The sequence below is a fragment of the Agelaius tricolor genome, unplaced genomic scaffold, assembly GCF_023055355.1.
Source record: "Agelaius tricolor isolate 1412-34295 unplaced genomic scaffold, bAgeTri1.0.p SCAF_3, whole genome shotgun sequence".
In the NCBI taxonomy this organism is placed as follows: domain Eukaryota; kingdom Metazoa; phylum Chordata; class Aves; order Passeriformes; family Icteridae; genus Agelaius; species Agelaius tricolor.
In genome coordinates this window covers 54,847,879-54,867,482 of record NW_027269263.1, presented here as the reverse complement: position 1 = coordinate 54,867,482, position 19,604 = coordinate 54,847,879, and the positions used below count along the sequence as shown (strand labels likewise).

Below are 19,604 nucleotides of genomic sequence, written 5' to 3'. Positions count from 1 at the left end.
TATTTCCTATTATGCTTTGGATGAAAAAGAGGATAAGAATTTATAGCTTTTCTATGTGATGTATCATGAGGGGTGAATGCTGGACAGAGAGCAGTCAGCCTGTGGGACCTGACTCTCTGCCCCAGCAAACAGAGGTGGAAACCAACACTGCCTGCCCAGCAGCTGGTGAAGGTTAACAGCCAGATAATTCCTGTTAATTCCAGCCTCCAGAAGATGATAATGAGGCTCTGTGGCAGAGAGCAGTGAGCTCTGCTGAGCAGCCTGGGAGCACCAGACCTGAGTGTCAGATGTTCCTGTCTAAAAGGGGCATGAGAGTTTTCTCAAAAAAAATGTAGGTGCACTCCTGCTTTTCTGTGTTCATATCCCCCACTTGGAAATCAACTCTGGCATTGCAGCATGATGGCATTCTCTAGCAAAAATCTACTATTTCATTCTGTAAATTTTCCTAGGACACATAATTACTGCTCGTGCACATTTGCTTGTAGAATTCTTTCTGTGGAGAAGCCCAGACTGCATCAGCAATCATATTTTAGGCTTTCAAGCACACAACAGTCCACATGAAAAAAAAAAAAAAAAAGAAAGCAGAGGTATTAGTCATTTTGTAGAAAAGGGCAATTATCGTTCAAGTGGATTTAATCTTGGAATATTGCTGTAATGACTAAAATGACATAAATTAACTTCAGAATAAGTATGCTGCCTGTGATATGCCTGCTCTCTCTGAGAATATTTACCAACAGCAGTTTGTCAGCACAGCAGGGAGCTGGTCTTGTGGTCCCCCTGCTCTTCGGAGGCTCCCAACTAGATTGCTTGACTTGCAGCTGTAAAAAGGGGAAATTTAGCACCTTACTAACAGGTTTTTTTCATGATGTTTCTGTGAATTACTAATATATGCCTTTTCTTTTACTGCTGGCATCTTCCCTTTACTCATAACCATACGTATATTAACACAAAGTACAAATACTATGTAGATACAGTTGCCATATAATACAGAAAAGAAACCCAATACAAACATATACTCTTTTTCTATTTATATCATACAAGTGCATGCTGCTTGTCACATATTTGTATCTCTATAGATACAAATAGATAGAAAACATCTGTGAATAACATAATTTACAGAAAATGTAACATTTTAATATTGATAGCAGTCCTTATTGAAGACTCCCTCCTGTTCTGCCAGCCTGCAGTGTTGCTCTCATGCCTCACCAGCAGCTTCATTACGCTGCTATTTAACTTTGTATGAGTATTTCAAGCAAGTCGTGCTTCAGCTGAGCACAGGCAGCTCTGAGTGCAGATAATGCAGACCCAGTGCCTCGGCTTGTAAAAGGAAGTGATTGCTGCTCTGCTCCGGTATGAGCAGGCAGCTGCTCGGCCGTCATCTTAGTCCAAGGGATAATGGGTACCAGCCCTAAGATGGGGAGAAAGCACATCCAAAACAAAGAACAACTGAGGTTTGCGGTGCTGTGGGGTTTTTAACGCGGTTCCCTGCTGCTCTGACGGCTTTTCCCCCACAGCCCTAGGCGGGTGCCTGGGCGAGGAGCAGGACGCGCAGTGCCCCAGCGGCATCGCGGTGCAGAAGCGCATTGACTGCCACCCGCAGCCCGGCGCTTCCCAGGAGGCCTGCGAGGCCCGGGGCTGCACCTGGTGCTCCAGCGATGTGCCCAACGCGCCCTGGTGCTTCTTCCCGGAGAACAGTCCCTACGGCTACGCCCGCAGCGGCAACGCCGAGCAGACCGCCAAGGGCTGGAGGTGAGTGCGTGCGTGAGGCTCCCCGGGCCGCTGCAGGCCGGCACTGCCCCACGGCCAGCGCTGCCGCCCCGGGCGCTCTCCCGAACACATTCCCCCGAAAACTTCCCTTCCCCAAGGAGGAAAGGGACGCCTTTCCCTGTGCATTGCCATAGAACTGGGGCTTGTGCTCTCACCACACCTCAGGTGAGGAAACCAGGTGCAGGCACGGAGTGGTCCCTCCCACCCTGGCAGCTGTGTTCCAGGAAACTATGAGGTCTCCTTTCTTTGGTGGCCTCTGTTTTATCTGTTAACATCAGGGAAGGCCCAAACTGACCTCAGGCTTATTTGAGACTTATTTGTCTCAGTAAGTCAATGATTTATTTTTAAAGAGCTGCCACAGAGTAGCTGGGTTCCCCTGGCCTGCCCGAGGGTGGTCTCAGCCAGTGGTCAGTGGTGGTCACCAGCATGCGTTTGCACTGCAGAGTCACGCTGAACAAGCGCCAGGCCTTGTCCCTCTTTGGAAATGACATTTCCCCGATCGTCTTGGAAGTGGAGTTCCAAACCAAGGACAGACTCCGGTTCAGGGTGAGTGTTTGGGGGGTTGGAATCATTAACCAAAGTGACACCTGCTAAGGAGTGAGCTGACCTGCCCCCTCTCGCCTCGCTCTAGCTCTACGACCCCAACGCGCAGCGGTTTGAAGTCCCACTGAAGATCGATGGCCCCGGAGTCACCGCTGAAGAAGCCAACTATGAGGTGGAGTTCTCGGATGATTCCACGCACTTCACGATCAAGAGGAAGAGCACTGGCACTGTGCTGTGAGTACTACCCATGATTTAGATTCCTTTTTGTAAAAGTTAGGTGTGATGGGGTGAGCACTCTTTCCCTACACCCTGTTGCTTGGGTCTGTGGGACAAGGGGTCAAAGGATGTGGTGTAAATGCAGATTTGTGCCTTGTCCCTGAAGGACTTTCATTATTAATGGGGGTATGTGCCCGTGTAACAGACAGTTATCTATGTGCATATATAAAAGTTTATGCAGTAAGTCAAAAAACTTCTGAGGCTACAATTTCATGGCTTGGGATGCTGGTAAACTCAACTCATCAAAGCACTGAGCAAAGATTTCTGAAATTTGAGGTGTCAGGAACTAAGCGCCAGATCTCCTGACACTTTCCAGCAGGAAGGTCTAGGAAGTTCAAAGCAGTGGAGGCTGGAAGCCTCTAATTTCCACTGATGTCACTGAATGGCACTGGCTCTAGTTTGTTCCTCTGCAAAAATACCATCTGTTTTCTCAAGCTAGTACTATAAGTTTAACTTCAGCAAAAGCTCCTCTCACTAACAAATGTCACCAGGTGTCATAATTTCCCTTTTCTTGACTTCCATCAACATATCTCTAGTGCATACTGCTGCTTAGAAAGAGAGTCCCAATCAAGGTGCATTCCTGCCAGCTGCTTTTGGGAATGCAGCAGTGAGCAATTTAAGGATGGCTTAACATGAGTGATGCAAATAAGACAATACAACCTCTAGAATGGTCTCCAGATGGAACCATCATGCTGGGTTTTTAATGAACTGACCATCCTTTTGAACTACAGTCTCATGGCATCTCTTTATACATGCCACAGTCAATTCTGTAAAGTCTTATTTATGCAGACTATTTTAAATGCATGCATTATGCATTACTCTAATAACAAAAATAATTTAATTTCTCATTAGACTTAACAGCTCTGTGTAAACAGTGGGCTTTTGTTAAAGGCCCAGTTTTTCTTCTTCTTCTTCCTGTAAAGGCTTATTAATTGGAATGCTGATGTAAGGGGTGAATGCATAACAAGTGCCTAGCTCATGGCCCATTCCCATTCAGCCCTCCCCACCTTCACACAGACCCCAGGGCTTTAGCCTGTGTTGATCAAACTTGAGATGTCCCAGCTAAGGGGAGGGACTGCCATGGAGCATATGCAGGGTCTGCCAAAGGCACAGCTCCAGTGACAGGCAGAGGAACACAACCCCACTGAGCAGGTTTCCAGGAGGGCACGTTCAGTGCCCTGCTGTGGGCGTGGGGAAGCCTCCTGCATTCCCCTCCGTCTCTTTGTGCACCAAGGCCCGTGCCCAGCAGCAGCAGCAGAGGTGTGGGTGCAGCTGTGCTGTGCTGCAGAGCCCAGGGAGGCAGAGGGCAGCCTTGGTTTGCAGCACCAGCACGGCAGCAGCAGTGATGCTCTGCTCTCCAGCATCCCCGTGGGAAATTGTGCACTGCCTCCAGGCAGGTAAGGGAGGGCACCTGAAACCCAGCCAAGCCCAAAAAGAGGAAATTGTGATTGAATATAATGCACAAATAATGGACTTCTATCCTGCAAGCAGTGGCAAGGCTGCTCCCAAAATATTGTCACCAGCAGAGACACAGGATTTTGTGTACAGGAAGGGAAATTGTATGTTCCTGGGAATTCTTGTTTCATGTGAAATGGCACAGCCAGTACTGTAGTCTAAAGGATCCTGTCAGGGAGCCATTCCTCTCACAGCTGAATGATATTTAGTTTAGTTGTATTCCCTGTGTGAGGAGCAAAAATGCTTCCCCTTCATTTGTTTGCCTGTCCATCCTGTCAGAGTGAGGAAATGCAGGTGCTCAGAGATAGCTCCACAGCCTGTCTTAGAGGGATTTGCAATCTCCTTAGCTACCAAAAGAGCTGTGCAGATGGAATCTTTCAAAACAGGAAAGCAGGTTATATATCCTGGCCTAAAATCTATGGTTGGCTGCATTTACTTTACTGGGAAGGATGACCCCTCAGCAATCAGCATTATAGGAATATTCCTGTCAGTGGCTGCACTTGACTGCCTGGGTCCAGGGGTGCACTGGTGGCATCTGGCAGGTTAAGTAGATTTTCATGTTAGTTCAACCTGCCCAAAGGCAGGTTTGAATGCTAAAAACCAAATCTTTTCCTTTGGGTTCCCTCCAGAAGTGGGAGCAGCTGCTCCAGGGCACCGAGGCACCAAGCTGCACAGGTGGTGGTGTCTGTGCCTGGGCCAGGTTAGGGCAGGCTGTGTGTCCCTGAGAAACAAACAAGTGCCTGACACCTGGAGGGACTTCAGCCTCCTATTTTAAGATGTGAACAGCCATGGCCTTACTGTCTCAATGAACAGCTGAATCAATTGTTGATTTCTATATGCACAAAACCACTGCTCAGAACAGTTGATGTGGGCAAATAAAACCTCTTCAACAGGTGCTGCAGTTGCACTCCCCAGGTGTGGGTGAATAATAACTTGTGTCTGCAACAAACCAGATCAGGGTTCTCTCCTGGACCTTTTAAATATCTCGGAGGAAAACTTCCCCATAGTAAAGCAACTCCAGATCCTCAGAAATCTGCTTTTCCTTATGCTCCTTATCCCTTGCTAACAGAGCCATGCTGCTGGATGACCTACCCCCCAAGAAAGCCTAAATTCCCTCATGATGCCCAGCATGCTCTGGCACAGCTGACAGTCCACCTGTCAGACACAGTGTAGGTTTGGGTTGCTGTTTCAAAGCCCACAGCTGTATTTCCCTACCCTCCTTTCCAAGCTGCAGTCCATCCTGCCATCTGTGGCTTTGTGCTGGGAAGCAATGGGGTGTCAGACTCCTGTCTGTCTGCTTGATAGAAAACCCCATCCCCACTCTGGCACTCCTGTGCACAAAGCCTCCTCCTTGTGAGGAATGATTTCATTCCACATTAGAAATGCTGCAGGGGAGAGGCAGAGGAGGCTTTGAGTGTGCTTTAAGGGCATTTCTCACACTCACTGCATGCAGGGAGACGTAGCTGAGCTACCCAAGGAGGGCAGGACAAACTCAGGGCTCCATGTAATCACAATAACAGGGGAAAGGAATAGACTGTGTGGGGGGAGAGACACTAACAGCTGATTGCAAACCTCAAGCAGAGCCAGGAGCAAGAATAAAAGGCCAAGTCCTGCTACATTTTCAGCTTGCTCCCAGCTAATCAGTTGACAGCTGCTGCTTTGCCTGTATGGGGTGAAAATTAGACAGAGTCATGTAGGGAGATGATCCAGGCACTGCTGGGGGCTGCTAGGAGCTCTTGGGCTGCCTCCCTTTGTCCTCCCAGCAATGCCTCTTGGCTTACTCCCTCTTACTTTTCTCCTTCTCATCCACTGCTGTCCTGTTCTCTGTCCCATCCCGTCCTGCCTCCTTCTGCTCTGCTTTTCTCCCTCTCCACTTGCCACTAGCCAGGGAAGGTCCTTTTCTGTGCCAGTAGCTACCAAAGGTGGGGGTAAAGAGGTGTCATGTCCACACATTCACTAGGGAGATGCCCAGGGGATCAGATGAGACAGCAAAGCTTCTGCTCCCATCCAGAAGTCAGGTGCTTTCTGTTTTGCACAAGAAAACTAGAAACCTGCATCTGATTTAAGGCTGCAAGTCACAGTTCTGAACCATGAGGGACAGGGACTAGTGCATGAATCTCCTGTCCCAGAGGAGAAGCTCCCAAACTGCCATCATTGTCAGGCAGTGGAGACTGCAGGGAGCCTCTTCTTACTCCCATCGTGATTGGAAAATAACTGTTTTGGCAAAATTGGTGTGGTCAGTGGAAAAATGTTATGTCAAGAGATTGGCTTTAGTTTAGTAAACCTTTGCTTTGGATATCCTGGTTGATCTTGCACCTCTTATGGGAAACTGTCCTCTTATTGGCCAGGACCCTACATTAGTGAAAACAGGAGAGAAAATCCTGTGTTGTAATAAGGCAGGTGAGCAAGCTAAAAAGCCTGTGGGTTGTTTTGTGGCACCTACACTCAGGTTAAGCACTGTTCTCCTTGCTGCTCCTGCCACACTGACAACAGCAACCACTGGAGGAGGTAGTATCAACTGAGAGCATGAAGGCTCCAAGAAAGCACAGATTTTCTCAAGAACAGAGAGTAAAAGGCTGGGAACTGTGTGCTTTAAGACAGTGATAAATAACAAACACATGCTTGTTTTGCAGTGTGTGATTACTCTGTGGGACTCATTGCCCCAGGGCAGCACTGGCACAGGAGGCCTAGCAGGATACACATTCAGGCATAATAAAAAAATCATCTGTAGGAAAATAAAACCCCCAAATATTTCTGTCTCCATGCTTCACAACATCAGTTAATTCTATGAGAACAGCCAGAAACTTCCTCCATAAGCAGATTATTGCAAGACTGGCTCTGAGTGACATCTTATGCCTTCCTTTGTGATATCTGGCCTGGGCCATTGCTGGAGACAGGCTGCAGAGGGATGGACTACTGATTTGATTCTCCACTTTAATATCCTGGCTTTTCCTTCATGATGTCACACAAATAATGGAAGGCAGAACATTTTTTTTGCAAGCCAGATAGGGACTACTTTCTATTAAGCATTTGGAATACCTTGTTTGCTCTTGCACTTGGGCATATACTGCACAAATAACCAAAACCTAATCAAGATTTTCCCTAATTTCCAAAAAGGCTGCTGTAGAGTTCAGCTGCCTTTTTTTATTTTTAGCACAGACACCACTTACCACGAAGGTGTTTTACATAGGCAAGGCTATTAGAATGATTTATAATGCTATTGTCATAACTGCAGTTTTGCTGGAAGCAAGGGGAGGAAATTGTATGCATCATGAATAGAATGGGCTTGTTCCTAATTTGTAGGAGCCATTATTTTAGTCTTCTAGTCATTAAGATTTATGTTACCTAGGCAAGAAATATTGTAGGTATATATCACTTCCCAAGTGTTTTTCAGAGCAAAAATTAAACATTTTATATCCAGTGAGGTATAGGACATTTCCTGATATCACAACAATGAATACAGTAGAAGTAGAGCAGAAGTGTGTCAATAACTGTAAATATACTCTGCACTTCTTATTTTTTATAAATGTCATGTTTGTTGAAAATCTGTTGATTACTGCTGCTGATTTTCTCCACCTACTTGACAAATCACCTTTAAAGTAAGATAAACATATAAAAATTCAGTCTTGGTGGACCTTCTGCACTCCAGTGGTGTCCCAAGAGTTACAGCTAATAAGGAGTACAGCTGTTATGAAACACTGTTATGGTTTAACCCCAGCCAGCTGCCAAGCACCACACAGCTGCTTCCTCACTCCTGACTGAAAGATGGAGAGAATCAGAAGGGTAAAAGTGAGAAAACTCATGGGCTGAGACAAGAACAGTTTAATAACAGGAAAAAAAAAGTAAAAGCAGTAGTAGCAATAATAATAATAACAACAATAATAATAGTAATAATAATAATGATAATAATAATGTAATTAAAAGGAAAAGAACAGAGATAAAACCCAAGAAAGAAAAGTGATGCAAATGGCAACAATTACTCACCACCATCTGACTGATGCCTTCCAGTCCCTGAGCAGCAGTCTCCCAGCCAGCCTTCCTGCTTGGTTTAATGCTCAGCATGAAGCCATACAGTATGGGATATCCCTTGAGGCCAACTATCCCAGCTACTTGTGTCCCCTCCCTGCTACTTGTGCAGCCTCCTTGCTGGTGGGGCAGTGTAAGGAGCAGCAAAGCCCTGTTGTGCTCTGTTAAGAATTGCTCAGTAATTAAAACATCCCTGAATTATCAACAGTTTCCAGCACAAATCCAAAACATCATCCCATACCAGCTGCTATGAAGAAGGTTAACTCCAGCCAAAACCAGCAGTCAGTGGAAGTATTTTTAGCAATCTGAGACCTGGGCTCCTTAGGTGATGCTCCTCAGCATCTCCAGTGTGTTGAGTCAATCAGTTTATTTGAGGTTCATTTGAAAATAGAGTGTGTACTCCTCACTCCCTAGGGTGCTTTAGCATTTTATGGGCAGCCTGTGCATACTATGGTAGCCCAGGCCCTCTGGAAGGGTGTGCCCAAGCTTTGCCAGGAGGCTTAGACTCCCTTTTTGGGTAGCTGTGGGAAGTTACAACTAAATTTGCACACAGATAATATACAGGGTGGTCTGGAGGTCAAGAAAAGCAAATGTTAGAGAGGACGTTTTCTCCAAGTGACTGAGTGGACCAGTTGTTTGCAACTTCAAATAATGAGCTCAGTTCTCCAGGATTCATTGCAACAGGAAGGAAAAAAAAAAAAAAGACCAAACCTCTCCTAACTTAAAATTATTTTTGAATGTCCAGATAATGCACAGTGCCTGTCCTAATGATGTATCATATCTGTGTCCCAAGTCTCCTGATTCTGGAGGTTTTGTCAGGCCACCTTTAGAAGTGCCACCAGCTGGTTGCTCATGGCAGGTGAATCAGTGCTTTGAGCCACTGCACACACTGCAGCCATTGGCCTCCAATAACCTCAGCAGAGTATTGTTCAGAGAGGTAAATCATCGTGTCCAGTTCACATCACAAAGGACTGATGATTGCACTGCTGAAAACCATCTTGTACAGCCTTTTAGTCATCCCCCTCAACATTGTGACAATGTTAGTCATGAACTTCAACATGAGCAGGATGTTTTATCTATCTGCTTACTCACCTTCCTTTTACTACTGCTTCCTTGGTCCACTCCAGTTATGCTTCATCCTGATAGCCAGTGGCTTCACTGCTGCTGTGAGACTAGTTCCCTTGCTGGCCAAAAATGTTAATTTTTACAGAGACTTTTTCAATCTGAGTCATTCTTTTTTTTTTTTCCTGATAAGAGGTTAAAAATTAGAGAGGTTTACTGTTTAGTGTAGTGCACTGTGTATGGAAGAAAAGAGCAGCTTTTATCAGTCAGACTCCTTGGACAGGCAGCAGCTGGCTGTTCAAAGACAATGGGCTAGGCAGATGTGTGGGGAGGCTGGTTTGTATTTCCATGGGCAGGAGTGCTCCTGCCACAGACACACTAACAGCTTAAGACTTTCAGCAGTAAATGTGACTGTAGGTATTACCTCTTGTGCAAAAAAGAAGGGTTCTTGTCCTCACAGACTTTTCCATGTCTAACTTCTAGCAGGGGTTGCATTTTTGACAGTGAGCAACTGTTCAGCTGTGTTTTTACATTTTTAAGACCCCTTCTATTGTCCATCACAGTGGTTTTATGGTTCATAGGACTCTTGAAGGAGAACCATGCAAATTCCTGCAAACATGATGTCATTTTATACTCCCTCCTGTTTTGTTCTTTCTATCTGCTTTAAACCAGCAAGAGGGAAGGTGGGAGAAATATGACATTTTCTTTATTGTATTCAAGGTTTTAAGGAATGTCATATATTTTTTTCATTTAAATGATTGCTCCTTGCCAACACTACATGAGTAAACACATAAAGTAGCACAACAACTACCATGGTGTGCTGGAGAGCACAAGGACTCAGGAAGCTGCTTGGAGTGAAGGCAGAGAATAGTGCCAGGGGAAAACCTGTTCATGCTTTCCTTCAGATGGAGATGACATAATGATGCCCAGAAAAAAAAAGGAGAGTCATTACCAGCCTTTTTATGTCATGGTTAATGCTATATTTAGTGCATAGCTATGCCAGCATGCAGAGGTCTAGGGAAAGACAAGGCTGATGGGGAGCTGTGCTGGTGGGGGTGGCAGCCCCCAGGGAGCTGAGCCATGGAGGGGTGCAGAGCAGGGCACTGTTATGGCAATGTCATGCAGAGGTAGAGTTGCCTGAAGGAATGCATGAGTCATAAACCAGTTTCTCCACAGCATGTAAAGATATGGTGAGGCAGCAGGCTTGTTCCTAGGGTTGTCATTTGCACCACCCCAGTGACCCTCCTGGTCAGGAAGGGGACTTGCTGAGCTGCAGTAATACTTTAATGAAGTAATACTGTAATGCCATGGTAACACTGAGAGTTCTCATGATAGGAAATGTCCATGCTATAATGTGGGTACCACAAATATACAAAGCCTCATGTCCTCTGAACAGACATCATGGGGAGAGCTCAGTGACTTAGATATTTAAACTTTTCAAAAGCATTTCCCCTCTGGCATAGTTTGAGGTTTTCTTATCCCTCTGGTCTGCTCAGAGCAGTGACCCTTCCTGTCTTGGCACAGAGCAGAGCTGTGTGACAGTTTTCCTTTGGGCAGGAATATAGCTCCAGAGCCCATCCTTATTCTTGCACAGCAACTGCTTCTTGCAGAAAGGCCTTTATTTGTTAAGGATAGATCTAATTCTCAGGGATGTTTTGCATGCATAACCCTTCTAAAAGAAAATAATTTTATTCAGTACTGCATGTAGGTGGAGATGATGGAAAGGAGGGAGAGAGGGGTTCCTGCTGGCAAAAAACCAAATCAAGAGTTATATACAAATTCTTACTTCTTCTCCTTGTAGGAAAGGACAAATAGACTTTAAAAAGAACACACAGACCCTTTAGTATTACGTGTGACTTTGGATTTGTCTAGGAAAATTTTGGGATAGTTTGTGCCTGAGTTTTGCATGGAGAGGCAAGGTAGTGCCTCAAGCATGCCTTGCTGTCCTTGCAGCCTTGTGGGGAGAGCCTGCCACTGTGGTGGGAGCAGTGGTGCACTCCCAGTCCTCCCAGCAGCAGGGACTTGTCCCCAGGAAGGGGTGCTGGTGGCACAGGGGGCAGACCACTCACCAGAGTGCCCTCCTTGTGAGGGTAGAGCTGCTCCCCACCAACACAACCTATCTCCCATTTCTCTGATTTACCAGTCAATTTGATCAACCATTTAATTTTGTCAAAATCATTGACAGAAGAACACTAAAAGGGGAGTTATGCCACTTCTGTGCTCTATGGCTTGGGCTCATTTATTTTAATTAGCTGTAACAAATTCATGGTTAAACAAGGCTCGAGAGGATGCTATCTAAATGAGCTACTCATGGCATACACATGACCATTAGTAAAACACTTCTCCACAGCTTGACTATGTTATCCCCCATCTAACTTGCAGCTCATTATAGCTCTAGAGATAGGAAACAGAATGTAGCACCTAATTAAAATGTGAGCCTGTGTCCACAGATGATTCAATAGAAATAAATGCATTAAGCTGGTGAGAGAAGCAGGAGAGTCATCACAATAAAAACATCTTGTTCAAGCAGAGTCTGGAGAAACCTATACCTCTATTTTAGGCACCTGCATGAAGTTGGGGGTATTTGGGTCCTGATAGAGCAAAACATTAAAAAAAGCTGATAAAATGTCTGTTGTTCTCATTAAGTATTCTAAACTCCACTGTGTAATAACAATTTTTAGCCTTTCACGTTGGTTGTCATAGAAATAGCATAAGCAACCACTTATTTTGATAATAGATTTATAGTCTGTCTTCTGTTGTTTTAGTTGCTCTTTTCAAAAATTATATTGATGCATTCTTTTTGCATAAGTAGATGAGATATCTTCAACCATTGCAAGATGAATTTAATGTGGTAGGTTAAGCCCTTTAGACGCATGCATAGAATTTAATGAATTTTTAATACTGTTATTCTCCAAAATACATAAAAAGTATAAATAGCCAGACATGAACCTAAAATAATACCTTCCAAAGAGAAACAAACTAATCCTGTCTCACTCTGTTTGTCACAGGTGGGACAGTCCCCTGGTTGATCTGTTTTTCTCCAACCAGTTCCTTCAGATCACCACCACTGTGCCATCCACTTCTGTATATGGGTTTGGTGAGCATGAGCACCCGACTTTCAAGCACAACATGAACTTTGTTACCTATGGCATGTATGCCAGGGACCAGGCACCAACGGTAATTCACTCTGCAACACTTTGTCCTAGCTTGTGTCACCAAAGGAGGTGGCAAACATGGAATGTTACAAGCTTCGCAGGTATCATCAGTTTTAATTAAAGATGAAGCCATGAATGTTTTGAGGGAACTTTGAAACCTTTTATCAGAACCTTTCTCACAGTGCAGGAAAAAGTTTATTGTGTGCCAAGATCCTTGTTCAGGAGAGCTTTGCATTTTATGCTTGGATCAATCCCTGTTCATCCAAACAAGCTGGACTCCAGCAGGACTCATTAGGTATTTGGCTGAACTGGAGTCAGTGGCTGAGTGTGTTTTAACTAAAAAAGTGATTCTTACTCATGCCATTTTGAAGGATTTAGCAGAATATCAAAGGTTTAACTGGGAAAGACTAAAAAATTCCATTGTGATAAGGCAGAAAAAAAATAACTCTTTTCTGTCAATTCGACTTCGCACCAATTTAGACGAAAAAATCCCCAACCTTTCAAAATAAGTCTCTAACTATGAATGAATTTATTTCCTTGTCTGTGCATGTGTATCTACCTGACAAAAGCTATGAAAAATAGCAAAGTCAAGTGATACTTCATGTGTTCTTTATGTTTCAGTCATTTGCCAACCTCTATGGAGTTCACCCTTTCTACATGTGCGTAGAACCAGATGCCAATGCCCACGGTGTTCTCCTTCTGAACTCCAATGCACAAGGTAAAAATATATATGGATTCCCTAGATGGACTGCATATAGAAATATGATAGATTAGTAAGTACAAAATACTGCTTTACTGACTGCTTTTTAATGTGATACAAATATGAGTGACTGTGTGCCTAACTAAGCTTCCAGGACTAATAGACCTTTTCAAAGATTTTTTTAAAGGGATTTCAGTAGAATGAATTTTTAACAAGGAATTGGACATTTTTAGGCATTTTCAGGGAAAATACATTTTAGGCATTTTCAGGGAAAATTTTTAATTTTTTATGAAAATAGATGCAAATGGAGGGAAAGAAGAAGGTGGAAGAAATTTCCTCTGAGATTGGCATAACAAAATCAAATCAGTTTAGGTTAGTCCTATATTCTGTCTTTGGAGAATAGTTTTGTATGTTGCCATGGTCACCTTACTGCATTAATCTAGTGGTATAATTTCAGAAAAGGAGAATCTTCACTTACTCTATAAAATCAGTTTCCCCTGGCAGACAATGGCTTTCAATACGATTAAAATAGCATAGAGGAACCCTAAACACAAACTTGTTGATCCTTTGTATAAATATGAAACTGAGACAAATGGATCTGTGCAATCCACGCTGCGTGGGTTTCTGTGATTTATTGCTGCACCATGCCAATCTGAAAGAAGAGATTACAGAAACACTGGGCCTGCCTACCTTCAGGCCCTGTTTGCTCATCCAGTCATACCCACAAGGTGCACACACCTAGGATGGATGGGATAGGATAGAATATTTCAGTTGGAATGGACATGAAACATACTTGTAGTACAACTGCCTGAACACTTCAAGGCTGATGGAAAGCTAAACATGTTGTTAAGGCATTGTCTAAATGATCTTATACGCTGACAGGCTCAGGGCATCAACAACATCTCTAGGAAGCCAGTTCCAGCATTTGCCCACCCTCAGTATAGAAATGCCTCCTAATGCTGAGTCTCAACCTCCCCTGATGCATTCTTGACCTGTTCCCATGTACAGTGCAGGGTTGGTTTGTGCTGAGGGCCTTTTTTTCCCTTTTAGATGTTACTCTGTCTCCAAACCCATCTTTGACTTTCCGCACTATTGGAGGGATCCTCGACTTCTATCTCTTCATGGGACCAACTCCTGAGAACGTGGTTCAGCAGTACACTGAGGTCAGTAGAAAAGTGCTCATGGAGCAGTGCCTTGTAACACTGTTCTGTCAGTATCTGGTAGTATCAGTGGGTAGTGCAGGCAGAGCTTTGTCCTGATCCATTTGTACAAAGCCACAGCTTCAGATCCATGGGAAAACTGACGTGTGCCTGAGCATCTGTGAGTCTGTCTGAGTGTCACAGGCAGGCTGGCTGCTCAGTGCACACTCCAGCCTCTCCTGCAATATGTCAGGATGGGATGCACCAAAGGGATGCAGTGATTAGAAAGATATCTGTCTAAGCTTACTCCTCTCTAGGCTGTCACAGTTTTACAGTTTTTGCTATATGACATGACTGCATTTTGATGCTGCAGGCCAAGAAAACAAACTGGGCAGAGCACAGATGGGAATGTTTGGGAACTTTGCATATGCTGGATTTCAGAGATATTGAATGGACTTTGAAGTCTTCAAGCCTTTATTTGCCAGTGGAATTGCTTGCTGATTTTGGAGCCATCAGGGTGGTTTCTACTAATGAAAACCCATATAATTGCATTGGAGAGCATGGATGTGTAACACTGCATTTACTGCTGTCTCACAGAGTGTAACTACTTGCTATCCAATTGCCCAATGTTTTCCAGAGAACTGGGAGTACACATGCCAATGGCTGATTTGGAAGTGTACATGCAATTCTTATTTAGTGAGGACTGTGCAGAAAAAAGTAGCAGTTAATATGTTTTTCCTGGTCACCAAATGATGCTTCAGCTGGGCCTTTCCACAGAAAATTGCCACCTCAGATGCAAGCTGTGTATGTAAAAAATCAATGTCAAACCTAAAGAGTGTGGAGCAAAGCTGGAGTAAGCATGTTACTGTGAGAAGGGGGGGTCACTGTGCAGACCCTGAGGATTAGGCTGCAATTAGCCTTCCCTGAGGAAGGCTGAACAGCTTGGGGCATCCCAGAGCCAGGCACTCACAGCAAGATGTGCATGTGCTCTGCCTTTCCCCGTGCCACCCATCAAAGGGGCCTGAGCAAACATTTTGTCTTTCTTGGATTTTTAAAGCCTCCATATCCTATGACTTCTTTTAAAGTGCCTATATGGGAACAGAAGTACTGTGGTTTAGAGCAAGGGAAAAAGAGGATTTAACCCAGAAGGAAGGTTCTGTTTTGGGTTCTGTTTTGGTGAAGGAAGGGATAAGACTTGCTCATGCTGCTGTTTTGGGAAGGCTGGAGCTTCTCTGGGGTGGTGGGCTCTGCTAGACCTTTCTTTACCAAGGAGAGATTCAGGTGCTACCTCCCAGAGAGCTGGGAGGCTGATGGTGCTCCTCCATGTCCTGGAGAAGGAGCAGCTGCTCTGTTGCTTGGAGTTTCCAGCTCCCTCTGCAAATCATCCCCACCCTTTGTCTGTCATGGTTTAACCCCAGCTGGCAGCTCAGCCCCACACAGCCACTCACTCACGCCCTCCCAGTGGGGTGGGGGAGAGAATCCAAAGGGTAAAAGTGAGAAAATTCGTGGGTTGAGATAAAGACAGTTTAATGGGTAAAGCAAAACTGTGCACACAAGCAAAGCAAAACAAGGAATTCATTCACCAGTTCCCAGCAGGAGGGTGTTTAGACACCCCCAGGAATCGGGGGAATGGCTGAACATGTGACTGTTACTGGGAAAGACAAATGCCATCACTCTGAATATCCAGCTCCCCCTTCCTCTTCCCCCAGATTTATGTGCTGAGTATGAAGCCATTTGATATGGGATATCCCTTGGGTCAGTTGGGCTCAGCTGTCCTGGCTGTGTCCCCTCCTAACTCCTTATGTACCCCCAGCCTCCTCACTGGTGGTGTGGAGTAAGGGGCAGAGAAGGCCTTGACTCTGTGTAAGCACTGCTCAGCAAAATCAAATATATCCCTCAATTATCATCACTATTTTCAGCACAAATCCAAAACACAGCCCATTCCAGTTACTATAAAGAAAATTAACTATATCCCAGCCCAAACCAGCACACACTCTCTCCAATGCCACAGACCAGCAAGCAAGCTGGGATTTTACACGTGGGTAATAAAACTGTGGGGGGGAAGGGGGGAAAAAGTAAAGCAACTCTCCCCCAGGCTGGAGCTTTGATCCCCATTTCAAGGGAGTTAGTGCAGCAGTACGATGGAAATTAGAGCCACGCCTGTTCCTTTTCAAAGTCTTTTACTGGTGTTTGAAGGCAGCATTTCTGTGGCTTAGCATCTGAAAATAAAATGAGAGAGTTCTCACTCTCCAGCTGACGGGTAGTGGCAGCTCACTTTCCACCCCTGTCTCTGGAAATGGAGCTGGAGCAAAGAAAACAAAGTAAAGGAGAGCAGTGGGTGTCTCCTAATGAGACATGTCACATGCCAGGACAAAAAAATCCTGTTCTGTATTCTCTGAGCTTGTGCTCAACTCTCTAGGGAATCTTAAAGAATGCATGTTAGTAATTTCAATGTGAAATAATAAGTTCTTCAGTAAACATCCTGAAATTCCAAGGTCAAAAATGTTACACTTACCATATTATTAGTCTCTAGGGTAATAATTTGGCTTTTATGTACAAGATATGTGGGAAGGTGAAGGAGACAGAAAAGACTTTATTTTTCAATTGTCTTTTCTGTCACACTGAGAGGATTTTCCCTGCGCAGTCATTGCCATGCTGTAGGGAAAGAAAAGGGCTAGAAAGGAGAAGTGTGACTGATGTCTGCAGAGCACTGCTCAGCAGCATGGCTCGGCTCTCTGAGCTGTTTGCATGGGTCTCCTCTGCAAACTGGTGTTTTGGGAGCTCCTGGCTGCAGGGGCCCCTGCTGGGACCAGGCTGCACTGCTGCAGAGCTTCTCGGTGGAATAGCACCTGCCTCCCTCCTGAGCAAGTCTGCCCCAGCCACTGCTTTTTGCAAGGACCCCTCAAAAATGGCCCCACTGGTGTGGCAGGGTGGCCAGGTGCCAGCAGGTGCACAGCTGGTGAGAACAAGGGAGAAGTTTCCAGAGCAAATTGCTTTGCACCTTTCTCAAATGTTTTGTGCCATTGCCTTCAGTGCCACTTCAGTATCTGAGCCTCCTCTCTGCCCCTGCTATGCTTTTTTCTGTGAGAGGTTTAGGAGCTTAGCTCTGCTCTGGGCTTTCATGTGGCTCCCTCCAGACCAGTGAGTTAGGACAGCTTTGTAACAAAGCTCTTTATTTGGCCTCTGGAGAATGCAGGATTTCCCCACACACCTCTCCAGGTTGTCACCAGCACCCAGGGTGACCACAGACTCTTGGCCAGAGCTGCTGGGTCCAGGCTATGCCAAGAGCAGGGCTCTTGGCTCTCTGTGTGGTGATCAGGGTTGATTGGAGCTGCTCTGCCAGAGTCACCAGCCTCTCTGCATCCTTGGAGTGAGGAGAGATAACAGCAAAAGCTGTGATGGTCCTGGATGCCAGCCTGGCCAAGCATAATCTGCTTTAAATGGGCTCCAAGAGTGAGGCAAGGTGTGAGAAGGGAGCAGAGGGTGAATGCTGGTACCTCTGTCCCTCTGCTGTGTGCTGCATGGAGCAGAGGTGAGCTGCAGCTATGGGGTCTGTGCTGGGCATGGTCCCATGGGAAGGAGCAGCCTCCAGCCCAATTCTTCTGCTCCCTCCTGTCCCTGAGCCCAGCTGTGTGGAGTGTTACTCCTGCCACATCTAAGACATCTGAGATTGTCCTGTACAGCTCTCTCTCTATGACAGTGATCACATTTTTCTCCTGCTGCAGAAGAGATCTGGTGTGCAGAACAGTTATGTAACACAAATCTCACTTTTAACAGCAAACACCTCCATTTTCAGGAGGGTTAGAAAAAGCAGTAACAAGCTAAAGAGTTCAGGCACTCACCTGAGCCTGGCTGAGGCTCTGCAGTCACAATTAATACAGGCCAACATTGCCAAGGCCACTGGTGGCCTTTCAGAACAGACCAATAGTGCACAGCAGTAGTGTGTGAGCTCCAAAACAAGATGCTCAGGAATGTCAGGGTTCAAAAAACAGATATTTAATAGCTCTTGAGTAAAGGCCCTGAATTTGTTATTTTATCCCAAATTATCCAATAACAAGCTGTAAGTGAGCATACTATAAGTCTCCTGATTCTGTTTGGAGAGAAAATTGCTGGTTTGCTTCCTCCTTACACAAGTGTGGGCTAGTTACAGGTGTAAGGGACCTCAGAGGTCTCTAGTCCACTCTCCTATTGGAGGGGTAACATGGGGAACCTGCTTGTACATTGATCTTATCACAGATGATTCAGTGAGTCTTGCAGCTGAATTCCCCAAGAAGGAATAAACAACTGATAATTGTTTTGTGCAGAAAAAACCCAATATTTTAAGACCTTGGCATTGAAAATCCTTAAAATTTTATATTCCTGAGGTTGTGAGCGTCTTCTTTATGGTTCAGCAGCTGCAGGGCCTTTCTTTTTGCTCTCCTAAATCAAAGCTTAGCTTCTGTTAGCAGACTTTGAGTGAAGGTTGCCCTCTAACTGACCGGGTGCCCACAGCACTCAGCTGTTTGTCTTAGTCATAGCAGATGAGCTGGATACAGATATGTGGGCCATGGGAGCACCTGTGGAATTTAGCCATGGTGAATTTAGCCATACAGAAACACTAAACCCAGTGCATTAGCCCACTTGGGTTTTACAGTTTCCTCCTATAACTCTTCTTTGAAGAAAGGGAGTTGAAGCAAATATCAAGCTTCAGAAATCATTTTATGTGGCTAATTAGGGTGTGAGATTAGCAATATGCATTGCAGGACATGTTAGCTCCTTTGTGAGCACAGGAAAGAGAACCTTTCTCCAGGCTCTGTTATATATGGGCATAACTCTGCATCTGTCTCTCTCTCATCAAAGTCTTTGGTCATAGTGTTAACAGAATAGGATCCTGATTTACTCTATAGAATTTATAACCTAGTACATATCATTGATGCTTATATTAATAACATTATTTCTCCAATAATCCAACACAGAGAAAATGAGTACAGATCACCTGCTCCCTAGACACAGATTTTATCTGTTAGATATACTTGTTTCCACTGAACTTCATTCTTACCACAAAATGCTTCCAGGGTACCTCCTCAATACATCAGCTTTCAGGTGGCTCTGAAAAAAGTGAAAAAAAATACACATAATGCTAAATTATGTAAACATGCAAAAACTAACAGTGAATTTATTAAACACCAGGAGTTTAGAAGCAAGTGCAGGAAGAATTCTGGAACAGAAAATAGGATCTTTTGTTTTTACTGGTTCTGCACCACCATAGCTTTGTGCTTTTTCCCCCCCTTCATTTTGGATACTCCATATGTTTGCTGTTTGTATGTTTTCCTCCCTCAGTTCTCCTGCCATACCCCATCTACCTTTTCTGATTCTATGGGAGTCAGTTTTGCCAAGCAGGCTTTCTCTGGCTGCTGCACTTTCTGATCATTTGTATGCAGAATGCAATCTGTATGAATTAAGTAGATCCTAAATATATATCAAATCCAACTTGAGTCTTCA

At 44.8% G+C, this 19,604-nt stretch overlaps 1 protein-coding gene across 1 annotated transcript in view; it reads left to right on the top strand.

Annotated features, from left to right (window-relative positions):
• LOC139587654 (sucrase-isomaltase, intestinal-like) overlaps window positions 1–19,604 on the top strand; it is a 61,255-nt gene that overhangs the window by 1,292 nt on the left and 40,359 nt on the right. Inside the window, exons 2-7 of the mRNA XM_071422047.1 lie at window positions 1,515–1,749; window positions 2,211–2,313; window positions 2,399–2,544; window positions 12,138–12,306; window positions 12,906–13,002; window positions 14,035–14,147. Coding sequence (XP_071278148.1) covers window positions 1,515–1,749; window positions 2,211–2,313; window positions 2,399–2,544; window positions 12,138–12,306; window positions 12,906–13,002; window positions 14,035–14,147 — 863 coding nt within the window. The remainder of the gene's footprint in view (window positions 1–1,514; window positions 1,750–2,210; window positions 2,314–2,398; window positions 2,545–12,137; window positions 12,307–12,905; window positions 13,003–14,034; window positions 14,148–19,604) is intronic.